This window comes from Macaca nemestrina, chromosome 12, assembly GCF_043159975.1.
Source record: "Macaca nemestrina isolate mMacNem1 chromosome 12, mMacNem.hap1, whole genome shotgun sequence".
Taxonomy (NCBI): domain Eukaryota; kingdom Metazoa; phylum Chordata; class Mammalia; order Primates; family Cercopithecidae; genus Macaca; species Macaca nemestrina.
The window spans coordinates 4,000,146-4,015,727 of NC_092136.1; the positions used below are offsets into that span (position 1 = coordinate 4,000,146).

At 55.0% G+C, this 15,582-nt stretch overlaps 1 protein-coding gene across 8 annotated transcripts in view; it reads left to right on the forward strand.

Moving 5' to 3' along the window:
• LOC105469739 (SH3 and multiple ankyrin repeat domains 2) overlaps positions 1–15,582 on the forward strand; it is a 666,868-nt gene that overhangs the window by 459,278 nt on the left and 192,008 nt on the right. For all 8 annotated transcript variants that reach the window (XM_011721220.2, XM_071074114.1, XM_011721226.2 and 5 more), the window contains 2 exons: positions 8,372–8,454; positions 10,076–10,200. In XM_011721220.2, the coding sequence (XP_011719522.2) occupies positions 8,372–8,454; positions 10,076–10,200 (208 nt within the window). The remainder of the gene's footprint in view (positions 1–8,371; positions 8,455–10,075; positions 10,201–15,582) is intronic.

Below are 15,582 nucleotides of genomic sequence, written 5' to 3' on the forward strand. Positions count from 1 at the left end.
TCTTCCAGGTCCCACCACCCATCTCCATGGACCTTGCTCCAACCCCCTGCATTCCAGTGGCCCCTGCCTGGGTCTGATCAGACATCACATCCACAGCCCGCGTTCACTGTACCTTTCCGCCGTGAAAAACGTTCGGAAAGGATTTCGATCATGCTGCCTTTGAACTTGCTTGGCCGTGAGTGATACACCGTGATCGTTCCCCAGCAGCTGCTGTGATTCCCGGCCGTCGTCGACACACCCAAGGATTCTTGCGAGGTGGGAACACCTGCCTTACGAGTGCTTCTTGCACACAATGAAGTGATGCGTTTGCGGATACCAGCTTCAACAGGTCGTGATGTTGACCCCATATTAAATTTAAGAGACACGGAATTCAACAGACATTAACCACGCTGTTGGTGGCTCTTTGGATTTGGGAGCCGGCGAGTTTTATTTTTCGGGTTGCAGACACATCTGGGGGTCCCCGCAACCCTTGGAGACAGCTGGAGTCTGGACCTATAGGGCCTGGTTGTGGAAACAGCCCGGTGGCTCTGGAGGCCCCTTCCGCACACCCGGGGCGGGTTGGCTGCTCCGGCTCGGCCCTCCCACCCAGCGCTTGGATATGCAGCCCCCTCCTCTGCTGGCCTCGAACCTTGGACCTCACACATGCACACGTTCCGACGTTGGTACCTCATCCAACGTCCAGCCCCTGCCAAAGGGACCACCGTGGCTTCAGCCCCACCCTGACCTTGGAAGCCCCACCCTGCGCAGAGGCAGGGGTGGGAACTCTGTCGTCCACCGTTCCCCGCGGACCACTCACAGCCGCTTTAAGAGAACAGCCAGAGCCTCTAGGCAGGAGCGCAGCAGCGTTCACGCTGATGGCCAGGGAGCCGCCTCAGCCAGCAGCAGCCGACTCGTGCTTGTGAATTGTTTAGATGGAAGCATGATCATTGGATGGAAGTTCCTGGCGTAGGTGTGAGTTGACCCTGAGTCATTCCAGGAGGATTTGGGCCTCACCGGAAAAAAAAAAAAAAAAACGCCAGGAGAAGCCATAGGGCAACAGCTTTTCTGTGGTTTCAGCCTTCTTGGGTGAAACTGGGTAAAGCGTGAGTGACCACGGCCCTGCTGACACCTGCACTCGTGCGTCACTGCCAAGCTGTGTCCCCAGACTGCCCTGGGTGAGTAGGCAGCCGACGTCTGCATCCCCATGAGGTCAGCTGCTCCTGCCCTCCCGCCTCATCACGGCCCTTCAGACATGAGGGCCGGCTGCCTACCTTCCAGCCCCACTCTGTCTGGAATGTTCTTTTCTCTCCTGTCCCCTCCCCAGTCCCCCAACCCATTCTCCTATGTATACTTCAGTCCTCCTCCTCCAGGAAGTCTTCCAGGTGCCCCTATGGTTCTCACAGAACCAGATCCTGCACTGTTGAAGGCACACGTGTCTGTGACCGCGGATTGATGTTTATCGTCCTCACTTGCCCAGCCTTTGCTTTAATGATCACCACAGACAAGGGGGCTCGAAACAAGAAAAGCCACTTCTGTCACAGCCCTGGAGGCCAGAGGTCCAAAACCAAGATGACAGCAGCGCTGCGCTCCCTCCGGGGGCTCCAGGAGAGGGTCTTCCTCCTCTGCCTCTGCTGTTGGCCTGCAGTCCTCGGTGCTCCTCGGCCAGGCCACATCGCTCCAGCCTCCGCATCACTCCAGCCTCCGCCTCCACCTTCCCGTGGCCTCCTCTGTGCTGCCTCTGGGTGTCGACCTTCCTCTGCTTTTCTCGCATAAGAACACAGTTGTTGGTTTAGGACCCTCCCTCAATCCAGGAAGATCTCAACTCAAGACCCTTAACTAACTACACCTGCAGAGACCTAATTTCCAAAGGTGGTCACTTTTCACAGACGCCAAGGGTTAGGAATTGAACACATCTTTTTGGGTATGTTAAAACCCAGTCTTTTTGGGTGGGTTCAACGGACCACACCAGACGACTCTGTAAGGGCCAGACTGGGCCTGGTTTGTTCCTTCCTAAATGCCCAGCACCCAGGAGTTCATCCCTGGACCCTCAGTGGGTATTCAGGACGTAACAGCTGGATTGATTCACCGATTTACACGGCAGCTTGACGCTGGCCCCGGTTACTTCTGAACTTGGGGCCGAGACTGAAACCCAGTCCCAGCTGATCAAGGAAGAACTAAAGCTGTCACCAGACGGGGCCACCAACCCAGCTGGGATCCCGAGAGCTATGAGTAAAGCCATCTGGTCTACCCCAATAACACTGGTGTTCAGAGTTTAAAATGTCCACGTCTATCCACCCCATGTGTCGGGAGGCACACAGAGCCACCCAGAGCCCCTCAGGCCCATACGTCTGGGCCAGCTCAGGCTTGGCTTCCTGTGCCTCCAAGTTGACGTTGCCTCCAGGATCAGGTGCTGCTGCCAAGGGAGCTTGTTAAAGTGACTGACAGATCCTAAATGCCAACTGGCATCGCTGGCACCTGCTGCCTGCTGGACCAGGGAAAGTGCAGCCTTCCCTGTGGGTCTGTCATGGCGCCCGCTGGGAGAAAGGGAACCCAGGCCACTGCTAAAAGCCACAGGGTGTATGGCCACCTGTGGTCTTGCAAGGCAGACACCAGGAGCATCTTCAGGCTTGCCAGCGGGGAGAGATCTCTGGGGTCTGCTGCGTGGCCGTCCCTGGGTCCCCACAACCCTCCTGTCTTGCTTCAAGGTGCTAAGTGTTCCAAGTATATTCCACAAGCTCTCTTGCAGCGTACAGTGGGACCGTGGGCGAGCACACACAGGCAAACCTTTGATGCTCTCTCCTCCGTGTGGCTCCCAGGAGGGCATCAACATGGAGGTAATTGTGTCTCTGGGAAGCCAATATGGCTACCATAGGAATACCTCTTGCATTCTCCATGGCGGCATGGCCAGGGCCGCCTAGACCCCATCTTTGTGTGAACTAGGAAAAGGTGCTTGCCCCTTCCTTAAGACGTTTTTCTTCCCTCTGTGCCGAAATTACCATTGGTACGTGTGCTGTGGTGGCCATGATGGCAATGGTTTCCTCCATAGTTGTACAGTGCACAACCTGCACAGCTGTGCTTGGTGGGGCTGGTTGTCCACCCCCTTCACCTTCCACAGCTCCTGCTGCAGGCAGATGTTGGCAAAAGAGGGTACATTTGGGGAGTGTCAAAGTGCCCTTCCACCTAGCTTAGAAAACTTTTGGAGAGTGCACCGCTGGATTACATTTTTTGTTCAGTCAATAAGCACGGGTCAATGTTGTGTTGCATGGAGAGACTCAGAGGATCGGGGCATGGCATTTGCTTACAAGGAGCCCACAGTGCCTACTTCAGGCACGTGGTCAGTGAGCGGGTTAGGGGGTGAGACAGGCTTGGAGAAGGCTGTTGCAGCGGCAGTGTGGGGAACGTGCAGGTGCCTCAGTCGTTTCCCCATGAAACTGGATTGCAGTGCGTCTCAGCTGCATGTGGAGAGTGGGTCTGCTGGCGCAGGGGCAGGGCAGGCTGGCAGGGGCCGAGGTCAGGACAGACTCTGGTTCACAGGGGCGTCAGCCCAGTTCTGGGGCAGCACACAGAACTCAATGCCACAACTTCCAGACCCAGCCGCAGCTGTCATCCTGGGACAGGTTTTAGATTCATGAACCAGCAGGAGCTTGAGGGTATCTTGTCTCCAGAAGGGCCGCTTCCTCAGGCCTGCATGTGAGGTCCCCCTGTCTGATTGCATGGGGATGGGGGGTGCTGCCAAGTTCCACCTTTCAGACACAGCGACTGCAGCTCCTTTCAAGGAATGACTCTTCTGGAGTGTCCCATTGCTTTTCCTGAATTCCTCAAAACACTGAAAGTTTCTAAGGGCCTGGGGCTGCCTTTTCTCTTTCCTCTCTGACTTCCTGGGCCAAGCCAGGTGCATGCAGTAGGTCCTCTGCAGCACTGAGTTTGCCCTCTGGGTTTAACTAGGAATCCGGGGATTGTTCTGGTGCCTTTTTACTGGAAACCCTGCAGTCATCCTTTGCCCACCTCCCACCCAACATCTGTTTCTCCCTGCTCTGCTCCTGACTTGAGTTCATACCCATTTTGCATGCCCTGTGGGCGCACATGGGGCACCTGGCCTATGCGGGGTGCTGTGGGCATTTGGGATGGTCTGCAGGATGAGGTCACTGTCCCCACTGACCCTGTAGAAAATGTCCCCTCCCTGCCAAGAGACAAGCTCAGAGGGGACGTTTTCTTCAGGGTCACCGAGCTCAACACGATGGATGGGGATGCTAAAAAGAGCAGCTTTCCCTGGTTACAGAGCCCCCTGCTCATGGGGCACTCACTGGGCACCGCCTCACTGGCTCCTCCTCAACCTTACAAGCCAGATGTTTCTCCCCCACTTTGCAGGCCAGGAAATTGAGGCTGTAAGTAGTCAAGGTGGTCAATGTCTGGGTTAAAATTGAAACCCATGTCTGTCTGTGAGTGAAAGTGAGATGGGGTCATAGTGGGTGGGAAGCAGGGGCTGTTTAGATCCTGAAACAATGCAGGAAACAGAAGTTAGAAACAGTCCTTCTTAATGTCAGAGACTAAGCAGTTTGGTGTTTTACTGAGTAAACAGGACAGGGCCATTACAGTCTTGGGGCAAGATCTTTGCACAGTTACAAGTGTGGGCTAGAAAATTATCAGAGGGAGCAGGGTGTGGTGGCTCACGTCTATAACCCCAGCACTTTGGGAGGCCGAGGAGGGAGCATCCCTTGAGATCAGGAGTTTGAGACCATCCTGGGCAACACAGTGAGACCCTGTCTCTACAAAAAAATTAAAAATTAGCCGGGCATGAGGGTGTGTGCCTGTAGTCCCAGCTACTTGGGAGGCTGAGGTAGGAGGATCGCTTACGGCCTGGAGTTCAAACTTACAGTGAGCTGTGGTGGCACCACTGCACTCCAGCCTGAGTGGCAGAGCAAAACCCCGTCTCTAACTTTCAAAAAGGAAGTTCTCAGGTGCATCAGGAATTACTGAAAAGGTTTTAGCCTTGGATGTCGAGATCGGAGGGTTCCCTGCAGGAGGAAGGGAACCTGGGAGGAGAGGGTGGCGTGTGCAGACCGGGATCCCACTCGTAACTGTTGGAGTTACGAACACGTGCTGCCTGCTGGGGCTGGTTCTGAGGCATGGATGGACGACTCACGGCCTCCCACTCAGGACCCATCAGGCACATCTTGCTGTTGTTCTCATTTTGCAGAGCAGGCTCTGGGGCCTGGCAGGTCAGTGACCTCAGGGTCAAAGCAAAGCTGGGATTTGAACCACGCTCTATGTGATGCCAAAGTGGGTGCCTCCACCCGCCGCACTGGAATGCCCCTGCCCTTCTCTAGTCTGTGGGAGACAGCTAGCAAGTGTCTGGGCAGCCCCCCTGGCCTTAAGAAGTTCCCTGTCACAGAGTATGCTGGCAGGAAGTGGTCTGGATCATCTTGGAGATGCAAGGTTTGGGTGGTGTTGGGCACTGCAGGAGGGAGCTGCCCAGCAGTGCAAGTGAGCACCTGGAGCGCGTGACAGGTTCCCCTTGGAGCTGGGTGGAGATGGACTTGATCGGCCCATGTGTCCCCAGGGAAGAGTGCAGGGCACTGAGATCCAGACCCCACGGTTCGGCATCATCCTTCCAGGGTTTCAGGGAGGCTGTCACCCTCGGCAGCTCCTCTTGCAGAGAGCAGGTGCACAAGAGGGTTGAGCAGAGGCTCTTGGCTTTGACAACCGGGGCCTTAGAGAACCTTCCATGAAGGAGACACACAGGCTGGTCACACAGCTTGCGCCTGCCCGGCCGTGAGTGAGCCATGGGGCGGGGCCGGACTGACTCCCCTTTCAGAAGTTCAGAGGGGAAACGGGTGGTGACTAGAAGGCATTTCCCGTGAGAGGCACAAGTCTGTGTTCTGGTTGTGGGGGCCCGTGGAGACAGTTCGAGGGGCCTGGTAGGGGGTCTGCTCATCAGTGCCTCATGGGCCCCTAAATCCATGGCAAGAGAGCCCCAGCTCTCCCCCCATCAGCCTCCTCAGGGCTGCGGGGTCCTGGCCGACTACCAGGCCTGCTGGAGGTTAATGACAGCCGTTACAGGGACAGCTCCCTGAGGCTTCCTATTACAGCACACCAGCATGGCATGGCCTCATCTGACCCCATGGTGATCCCAAGAGGCCTGTCGGTTTGTTCTTACCCACTCTTGCTGTGTAGGGAAACTGAGGTTTAGAGACCCCCATCGTCTCCTAAAGGCCACAACAGCCGCGTGAACTCACCCCCAGACTCCCGGGGTCCTGGACCTCTGACCATGTGTCAGCCCTTGTCTGGTGGCCCTGAGCAGGGCGAGTGGGCTTCCGGGGCGGAGCCAAGAGGAGCTCACAGTTGTGACCGAGCTCCCCAGAGTGGAGCTCCCTGCACTTAGCAGGCTGTCTTTGGAGAGGGGGAAGGGGAAGGAAGGTCCAGGGCCAGAACCCCCGTCCCAGCTGCTGAGACGAGAGTGACCAGTCACCTGGATTGTCCTGGTCTTCGGCTGTGAAGGTATCACCCATGCCCGGCTATTCCGGGAAGACGGGGTCACTCCAGCATGCCTCCATGCACAACCCTCTGATGCCGTCAGGGGTGGGTGTGTGGAGTGGCGAGAAGAGCACGTGTTCCCCAGCTGGGTCCTCCGACCTGAGCCTCACCAGCCTCATCTGTAAAATGGGAGGATTGAGGGGCCGCTGCCCATCCCTTGTCCAGGACGCCGAGCCCTGTCATCCACATTTGCCCCATCCCTCCTCCTTCCCGGGGCCCCCCCAATCCGGGGTGGCTGTGCTGTCGCCAGTTGGCTGCACCTGAGGCCCTGTGCTTCCTGTAAACCGTGAACCTGGTGCTGGTGCCAGGCAGAGCTGACCCGTACTCCTCTGGGACCAAGAGTCCATCAGCACGTGGCTCTGTTTGAGATTTGTGTCCCCAGGACTCCCTCTGTGCGATGGGGGCCTGCTGGGTTCTTCAGGGCCCATCTGCAGCTTTTTCCGGCTGGGCCCCTGGCCTGGTGTCCTTTCTCCTCACCCCTGAGGCTCACACACAGCCCCGCAAGACCCTGCAGAGGCCTCCCTCCACGCTGCCTCCCTCCCTTCCCCGGTCCCCTCCGCAGAGGCCTTCCCAGCTCCCCACTAACTTCCGGGCAGCAGCAGAATCCTAGCGGGGTGCCGGCAGGCCTTCATCTCACTCCCCTTCTGCCCCCGCAGGCCACCCAGAAGGTGGAGGTGGAGGACAGTTCAGCCGCAGCCTGGAGGCTCACTGAGCAGTTCACATCCCACACACTCTGGGTGCCTCAGGGGCTGGATGGTCATGTGGCGACTGCCAGCAGGAAAAGCGAGAGGACGCTGTGGCAGCTAGCGCAAAGTTGGAGCTTTTTTGGTTTCTTTCCTTAAAAATAAAAAAAAATGCCATGGCAAGAGGCAAGCAGTGTGGCTCTAGCTTGTCATCTCAAAGGGGCAGCCCATACCCCCTCCAGTTCCCCCAGCAATGGATTCATCATCCCCACAGAGGACCAGTATCCTCAGGGGCTTTGAGACCGAAATGTCCTGAGTCCTCTGCCAGGGAGCCCCTCACCCACCGGCCTCACCCACCGGCCACGGGGCAGGGGTGATGCTGGAGGGGGGGCTGCAGAGAGAGCCCCAGCCCCTCCCGCTCCCCGCCCGCTCCCAGCCCAGCCTGCGGATGCTCTGCGCGGGATGACGCCCAGGCAGCCGCCGGGCGGGCGCACTGTGGGCTCGTCAGATGATTGTGGGGGCTCCTGCCTGCCGCACACCGCCGGCGCCGGGACGGGAGAGGGAGGGGGCGCTGGATGCGACGCGCAGGTCCCTGCGTCTCTGGTGCCTGCTGCCGGCTCGTGCGGGGAGCAGATAGGATTTGATTTATTTTTTTTTTTAACCCCCTTCAAGGAAAAGCAAAACAAAACTGCTGCCTCATTTCTCCTCTGGCTGGTTTTCCCGGGCTCTGCTGGAAGATGCGTGTGGCCGGGACAAGCCGGAGGAGCTCATTCCCGACGCCGCCGCTGCTGAGGCCGCCGCTGCCGCCGCCGCCGTTCGGGCCACTTACTTTCTTTGCCCTGGGCGGCGTCCTGGCCAGCCCCCCTTGAGCCTGCAGCTCAGCCATCCCTCCGGCAGCCGCCCCACCATGTATGACTCCTTCCTCCGGCTGGCTCCGGCTCTGCCTGCCCCCACCCTGCAAGTCTCATTGTGCCACGCTCGCCTATCCCGGTAGCCACCCCCCTCTTCCTTCGCTCCTCCTGCACCCTCGCTGCCTCCTTTCCTCCATGCTGCCTGGATCTGGCGAGCTGGGGTGATTAATTGGCTATGATGATGAACGTCCCCGGCGGAGGAGCGGCCGCGGTGATGATGACGGGCTACAATAATGGTCGCTGTCCCCGGAATTCTCTCTACAGTGACTGCATTATTGAGGAGAAGACGGTGGTCCTGCAGAAAAAAGACAATGAGGGCTTTGGATTCGTGCTTCGAGGGGCCAAAGGTAAGAGCAGCCGCTCCGAGCCTGAATATGTTCCCATGTTTGTGTGTGTGTGTGTGTGTGTGTGTGTTTGTACGCCTGCATGCAAAACGTTCCTGGCTCAGGAATAAGCATTAAATAAGCATTTTTCCTGGGGGCACTTGGTTGCTAGACAACCATGTTCTTTCACATTGCGCTTTACTCAGAAAGCGTCAGGGTTTCCTTGAGGAATGTTTTTAATTTTCTGTAGACAACGTTGTTCTGAACGGGTTTTCTCTCCCCCTTGCCCCCTCCTACCTTTTGTTTTTAAATGATGGGGTGGTTAAAATTTTGTGTTCTACTTGAGCCAGACTGTGGCTGCCCTCAGAGCTCCGGCTCTCAAATCCCCAGGATTGCCCAGGCCTGAGTTTCAGGCACCTAGAAACTGCCCCATTCTGGGAGTGGGCTTTGGCTCCAAGGGCAGCGAGCATTTGTGTGCTTGCCTCTAAGGTGACTTTGCAAAGAAAATGTGACAAGATGGTCCCCTCTGCCATGGACTGAGCCGGCAGCACACACGTTACGTGGCCCGTCGTGGGAGGCTCAGGGATGCCGTCCATGGCGGTACACCCGCCAGCCGCCCTGCACGCACAGCTTCCCCTCCAAAAGAAAACAAAATGGCATCGCCTCCCCGTGAGAGGGGACATCCGCCCACCGCGTGTGTGGCTCAGCCATGTGGAAGTTTCATCTAAGGGCTTACGTGCTGTGCCAGGGGTCCTGCACCTGTGCTGCAGGAGGCCTTGTCCCCGGCTGGCGTGCCCACCTGCCTCAGACTCAGGCAGCTCCATAGCAAGCTATCCAGAGAGAGAAAGAGCAGTTGCAGCTGTCTCTGTGAGAGCGTCCACGCCTGTCTGTGTGATTTGCTCTCCCCTCCCCCTGCTGGAATCTTCATCTCCACACCCACCCACCCCCGGCCACTCATGCCTCCCTAGGAAAGTCCGTCTCCTGCCCTGGAGTTGCACCTGGCAGCTGTGTGGGCCCCAGAAGCTGAGCCTCATTGTGCTGGGCAGTGTGGCTCAGCACCCCCCCACACACACACACACACCAGTGCCCAGGGACACTGGTCACACACAGAGTGATCACAGAGGCCTGGGGTCCCTGTAGACGGGACTCATGAGCAGATTCCAAATCCGTAGCCACCCACTGGGTCAGCGTGATGTTCCGTCCGCATTCCAAGTTGAATTCCCTTGGTTGCGAGTCTACGTAGATGTAAATTTGGCAAGTGGTTTAGTGTGGTGTTTCTGTAGCTCTGTGTGGCAGGGGAGGAACTTTTCCATTTTTAGAACCGAAAATGTTTAGTCACTGATGCTTTTAAAGAAAATGACAGGCGTGTAGACATGTACCACAGAGCACATTATCCCGTGGTTTCAGCAGAGAGGCCAAGAAATATGATGGCGACACCAAGGTGCAGTTGACCTCATTGCTTGAGTTGCATCGGCCCATGAGTATGAGTCTCAAGCCATTCCTGGGGGAGAGTTGGCCTGGACCAGCCACCTGCGATGGGAGATGTGCGGGCCCACTTCCTCCCGGGGTCCCTTGGGGAGGTCAGGCAATGTGAATTTGGAAAACATCTCCCAGGCTTGTAACCAGGTGCTGCTTGTCTTCCCAGCTGACACACCCATTGAAGAATTCACACCAACACCGGCGTTCCCAGCCCTGCAGTACCTGGAGTCCGTGGATGAAGGTGGGGTGGCGTGGCAAGCCGGACTAAGGACCGGGGACTTCTTGATTGAGGTAGGGACACAGGTGTCTGTATCTTTCTGCTTGGGGAGAGCGCCGACTCTCGGGGAGGAGGTCGTAGTCCTGGCAGCACGGCCACGAGGCCCAGTCTGGGAGTGCTTGTGGAGTCTGCCATGAGCTTTCGTTGTTTGGTCAATTTCTCCCACCATGGGTGCCTCTGCCTGTGGACCTGGTGTTGGGCTTGTCTTGGAGGCCTTGGCCGTAACCCGTTGGAGGAGGAAACGTCTGTGGAATTTGGCCATTGGTCTTGAAGTAGAAGATAGAAAGTGGAGGCATGTGGTCACCATGATGTTGGGGACATGTGCAGATCTGTGGGTGGCTTAGGTGTGACTCCATAAATAGGTACCAAGAGGAGTCATCATCCGTTCTTGTGTCCTACGGGTGAGTCGGCAAGCACTCTTGTGTGGCAGTTGCTGGTGTGAGGTCTGTAACATTGGTGGCTAAGAGCTCGTAGATTTGCAGGTTGTGGTAATCACCCTGTCAGTTGGACAATGGCCTTCTAAGACCAAGGAGCCCGGGCAAGAGGGATGGCTGGCGTCGATGGTGCAAAAAGGAAACTTAGGAATTCAGATGCTTTGAAAATGGGCGTTTGCTGGTACTGAAAAGGAAAGAGCATTTTCTTCCTTTAGAGAATAGAGGTGTGAGTGCCCCGGCTCTCCAAACAGCAAACAGTCCCTAGGGTTGGCACGTCGGTGTGTGCGAGGGGTCAGAGGCCCCAGTGCATCTGATCGCCTGGCCTTTTTGTGAGTTTAGATGTTACTTTTAATCTTGTTATGCAAAGGAACGTGTGACTCTTTGGAAACAGGAAGAAGAAAAGAACGTTATAGGTTGAAAAAGATGATATTTTAAAGGCTCAGTAGACTCAAATGGTCCTTGTTGGGAGTGTGCGTTTCTTGGATGCACACGCTCTTCTATGTCACCCTGAGCCCTGCCTCATGTACATCAGAACTCCACATGCAGGTGGAAGGGGTGGGTACGTGGCATCCAGCCAGCCATGTAGTGGTCCCTGCCATTGGGCCAGATATTCGTTCTGTAAATGAGGATCCCACATCCCAGCCCCTGGTGAGAAGGCTACCTGTGATCATTTCTCCCAGTCAGGCCTAAGCTCCCAAGCTGGCTGATCATGCTGTGATTCTGCTAGTGATCTCCTTAGAGATCCTCAGGACTATTAAGGGGCGATGGAAAGTCAGAAGGGAAGAGACTGTTAGAGAGCCAGGTAAGATGGAGCAGGTGCTTAAACTTATTCTGAGTGCGTCCTGTGGATCTCTTTGATTTGCTGGAAGATATATTTAAATGATTATCGACCAATCAGAACCTGATTTGAATGAGAAATGAACTTATTTGGGTTCTTGTGCATTGAAACTGTCGGATGCCCACTAGAATGATGGAGACCGGAGCCCGCCATGGCTTCGGGGGTTAATTCAATTTGTAACCTTCATGAAAATGCAGAGGGCCTGGGTTGAATCATCCTCTGTGGGATGCAGTTGGGATGTGAGTCTCCTTCGTGTGTGTGTGTGTGTGTGTGTGTGTGTGTGTGTGTGCGCGCGCGCGCGTGCGTGTGTGTGTTGCGGGGGGCGTGGCCTTGGGCCTAGCAGCAAGGCTGAAGTCTATAGATGGTGTAAGAGTGTGTGCATGTGTGACAGGCAGGATGGGGGGGTGTTGAAATAGGTTGCTCTTGGTTCTTGATTTTCAATAATAAAAGAGGGCTGCAGATGCAAGAGCACCCCCCGTTGTTCAGCTCGTTGGACTGTTTCCTGGATAAACTCATCAATAAAAGAAACGTGGCCTGCTGAGGCATATGTGTGGGCCCCGCACTTGCCCGGTGAGCAGAGCCGCACTGGGTTAGAAGATGTTGCTGTCTGTGGCTGCAGCGCTTGCCTGGGTGGGGCCGAGAAGGTGCACCTGTCCTGTCGGTTTGAAGCCTTTGTGGAAATTTGGAGCTTTGAGAGTTTCCACACTTCTGTTTCTAAGCACCTCCTTTGACATTGCTTTTAACCTCTGATATGCAAATATATTTGCCATTTGAGGGCAGGTTTTATATTCTGGGTAACCTCTGACTTCCAGTATTCTAGGAATGGCTGGTCCTGAGATGCATTAGGGCTTTGCCTGCATTATGATGTCACAGATGACCCAAGGAGCACTGGGCCCTCCACAGCACTGCACGGCTGCTGTACACCAGTCTTACACTAATGAGGGTGCAGGGCGCAGGCAGCTGGACCCTTGCATGATCCTGGCTCCTCACAGTTCATGTCCACAGCTGCCTCTGGGGACTCAAATTCTCCTCCAGGGGCTTAAGACTGAGAATTCCATTGAGTTGTGTTTCTAGAGGCTGGATTTTGCCACCGGAATATTAAAATCGTGTATAGCCTAATAGGTGCGTGTTTGTTCCGACAGACCATGTTTCTCTATTTTCGGTGAAAAGCTTTGACCTTGGAGGGATGGTGTGAAACAGCGTCATGTGTCTCACGTGAATTTTCTTTTTGGTGAGCAGCCAGCCCTCGAGTCGGTGGGGTTTCTGAGCTCTCGGTGAGGTGCAAGGTCTCCACGTGAAAAGCTGCCTGAAAGGCAGACACTGTGTCTTCCTTACCCCAAGCAGCCCTTGGCAGGCCTTCCTTTCTGTCTGCTATTTGAAAGAACCTCGAAAGTGTGACAGATTTTTATTTTCTCTTTAAAACTGCATGCTGCGGTCTGAACTTTTGGATGAAGGGGCACCCTTTGAAGTGAATGTTGGCTTTTAACGTCTTTGGCGTCTCCAGAACTTCATTTTCCCTCATTAACTTTGTGAGAATGCCCTGACGTGGCCCTCCAGCTCTCAGCCTTGGCGCCTGTCATGGTTTCCTGCTGTGCGTGACTTTCTTGGGTACTTACCTTGTAGAATTTATTTCTCTCCTACCTAAGCTTTGGGGAAGAGTTCGTTCTTTTGCTGTTGTTTTTGTTTCTGGTTGACCACCCCCGACCCTACCAACCACAATCAAAGGCTTTGAGCTGTCGCCAAATCGGGAATCTCATCAGACAGACAGATGTTATCACACAAGCTGCGTTGTAATAAAAGGTTCACCTCAGAGGTGGACGTGAAGGATAAGCAGATGTCCCGTGGATAGGGACATTTGATCACAGTGGCTCCGTGGACGGTGTGATTTACCATTTAGGATCAGCTGGTGTGCCGGAATCCCCGAGATAGCCAGTGACACTGAGCCATTCCAGATTGTGAAATGTCAACCAGCCCAGCGGAGAAGGAGCCAGAGAGATTTTAGAGGCCGTGGGAGGGGCAGGGCAGTGGGAAGTTGAATGCCCCTGCAGAGATCGCCCGTGGGACCTGCAGGGGGAGGCCGAGGCCAAGGCTTGCAGAGGGGTGGATGCTGGAGCAGTGACAGCCCCTGAGAGAAGCAGGGCAGGTGTTTCTCTCCATGCAGGTCAGAGGTGACGACGGGGCCTCCACCAGCCAGGAATGACAGAGGCCCACGTCCCTCTGGTGACAACAGGAAACCCAGTCCAAACTGATTTTCATAATGATTGGAGCTTGTCAGAAAGCCGAGACCAGAGTCTTTCGAAGGAGAGTCAGCCTGCTGTAAGAGTTTGCTGAAGACTTGTTTGCTGTCTCTTTTGAGATGACCCTGATTAGGCCCCTTCACTCCCACAACATGGGGCTGGAGAGGTCAGAGGCTGCTTCTGAAGTTCATGATACGTCCTAAGCCTGTGGGTGGCTCCCGGAGGACGGTAGTGCATCAAGTGTTTAAGGAGATGTGGGGGTGAGGACACCACTTTGATGTCTTGCGGGGTTCACCGTAGGTCTCACTCAGTGAAAGCTGGCTGGGCGTCCCAGTCACCCGAGGTTTATAGAAATCTGGTCTCCAGCCCACACGCCCTGAATCAGAACTATGAGGCAAGAGCTGGGGCATCCGTGAAAGCTGCAGTGGTGATGCTGGGGGTCCCAACAGACAGGAAGGGCGGTGACCCACTGGCCCGGCCCAAGTTGACATTCCAGCCTCTTGACGTGACCTGCCGACTAAAGTCTCCTCGACCCAAACACAAGCTGGTGCTGCGCTAATCTCCTTAAGACTAGGACCGTCTTCCACAAACCCCTTCTTTGACAACCTGAATTTTGTTTCTTGAGTGACTTTCCTCATCTAAAATATCCTGTATCTGAGACATCCTTACGATTCAACTCAACAGCAGGCAGGCAGAGGGCAAACAACATTTGCAACAAATGTCCCAAGAAGCCAGTGTCCTTGTTTATAGCAACTGAGGTGGATCTCCAAGTGCTAGAAGCCCTGCAGTGCCCCATCCAACCCTCAGAGTCATCCGTACAGCATGTGTGTTCCTCCCCACTTTACAGATGGGGAAACTGAGGCACACAGGTGAAGTAACTGGAAGCCCTGCAGTGCCCCATCCAACCCTCACAGTCATCCGTACAGCATGTGTGTTCCTCCCCACTTTACAGATGGGGAAACTGAGGCACACAGGTGAAGTAACTGGAAGCCCTGCAGTGCCCCATCCAACCATCAGAGTCATCCGTACAGCATGTGTGTTCCTCCCCACTTTACAGATGGGGAAACTGAGGCACACAGGTGAAGTAACTGGAAGCCCTGCAGTGCCCCATCCAACCCTCAGAGTCATCCGTACAGCATGTGTGTTCCTCCCCATTTTACAGATGGGGAAACTGAGGCACACAGGTGAAGTAACTGGCCCGTGGCCATGTAGCTGGTGAGTGGAGAAGGTGGAATTCCAGCCCAGGCTGTCCGACTCTGTGATGTCGTGGCTCAAAGATGCATGAACAACACTTTGATGAGTTTTATGTATAAATGGGCAAACGGTAAAAAGAAAAGCAGTGAGGTGCCCGTTTTGTTTTCACATTAGCAAATACTTCTTTGTGACTATACACGTTGCTGGTGACAGGACTCACATGTTGCTGGGGGAAAGACTAGGTTGCCATAGATGTTTTCAAAATCAATGTGGCAGTAGGTAACAAGAGCCATAAAGCTGAACGAGGAATTTTACATCTAGGAATCCATGCTAAGGGAATAATCTTTAAAAACAGGCAGAAATCAGCCAGGCATGGTGGCTCACACCTGTAATCCCAGCACTTTGGGAGGCCAAGGCGGGTGGATCACCTGAGGTCAGGAGTTTGAGACCATCCTGGCCAACACGATGAAACCCCATCTCTACTAAAAATACAAAAAATTAGCTGGACGTGGTGGCGGCGCCTGTAGTCCCAGCTACTCGGGAGGCTGAGGCAGGAGAATCGCTTGAACCTGGGAGGCGGATGTTGCAGTGAGCTGAGATCACGGCCACTGCCCTCCAGCCTGGGTGACAAAGCAAGACTCGGTCTCAAAATAATAATAATAATAGTAAATAATAATAAAAAAATTAAAACAG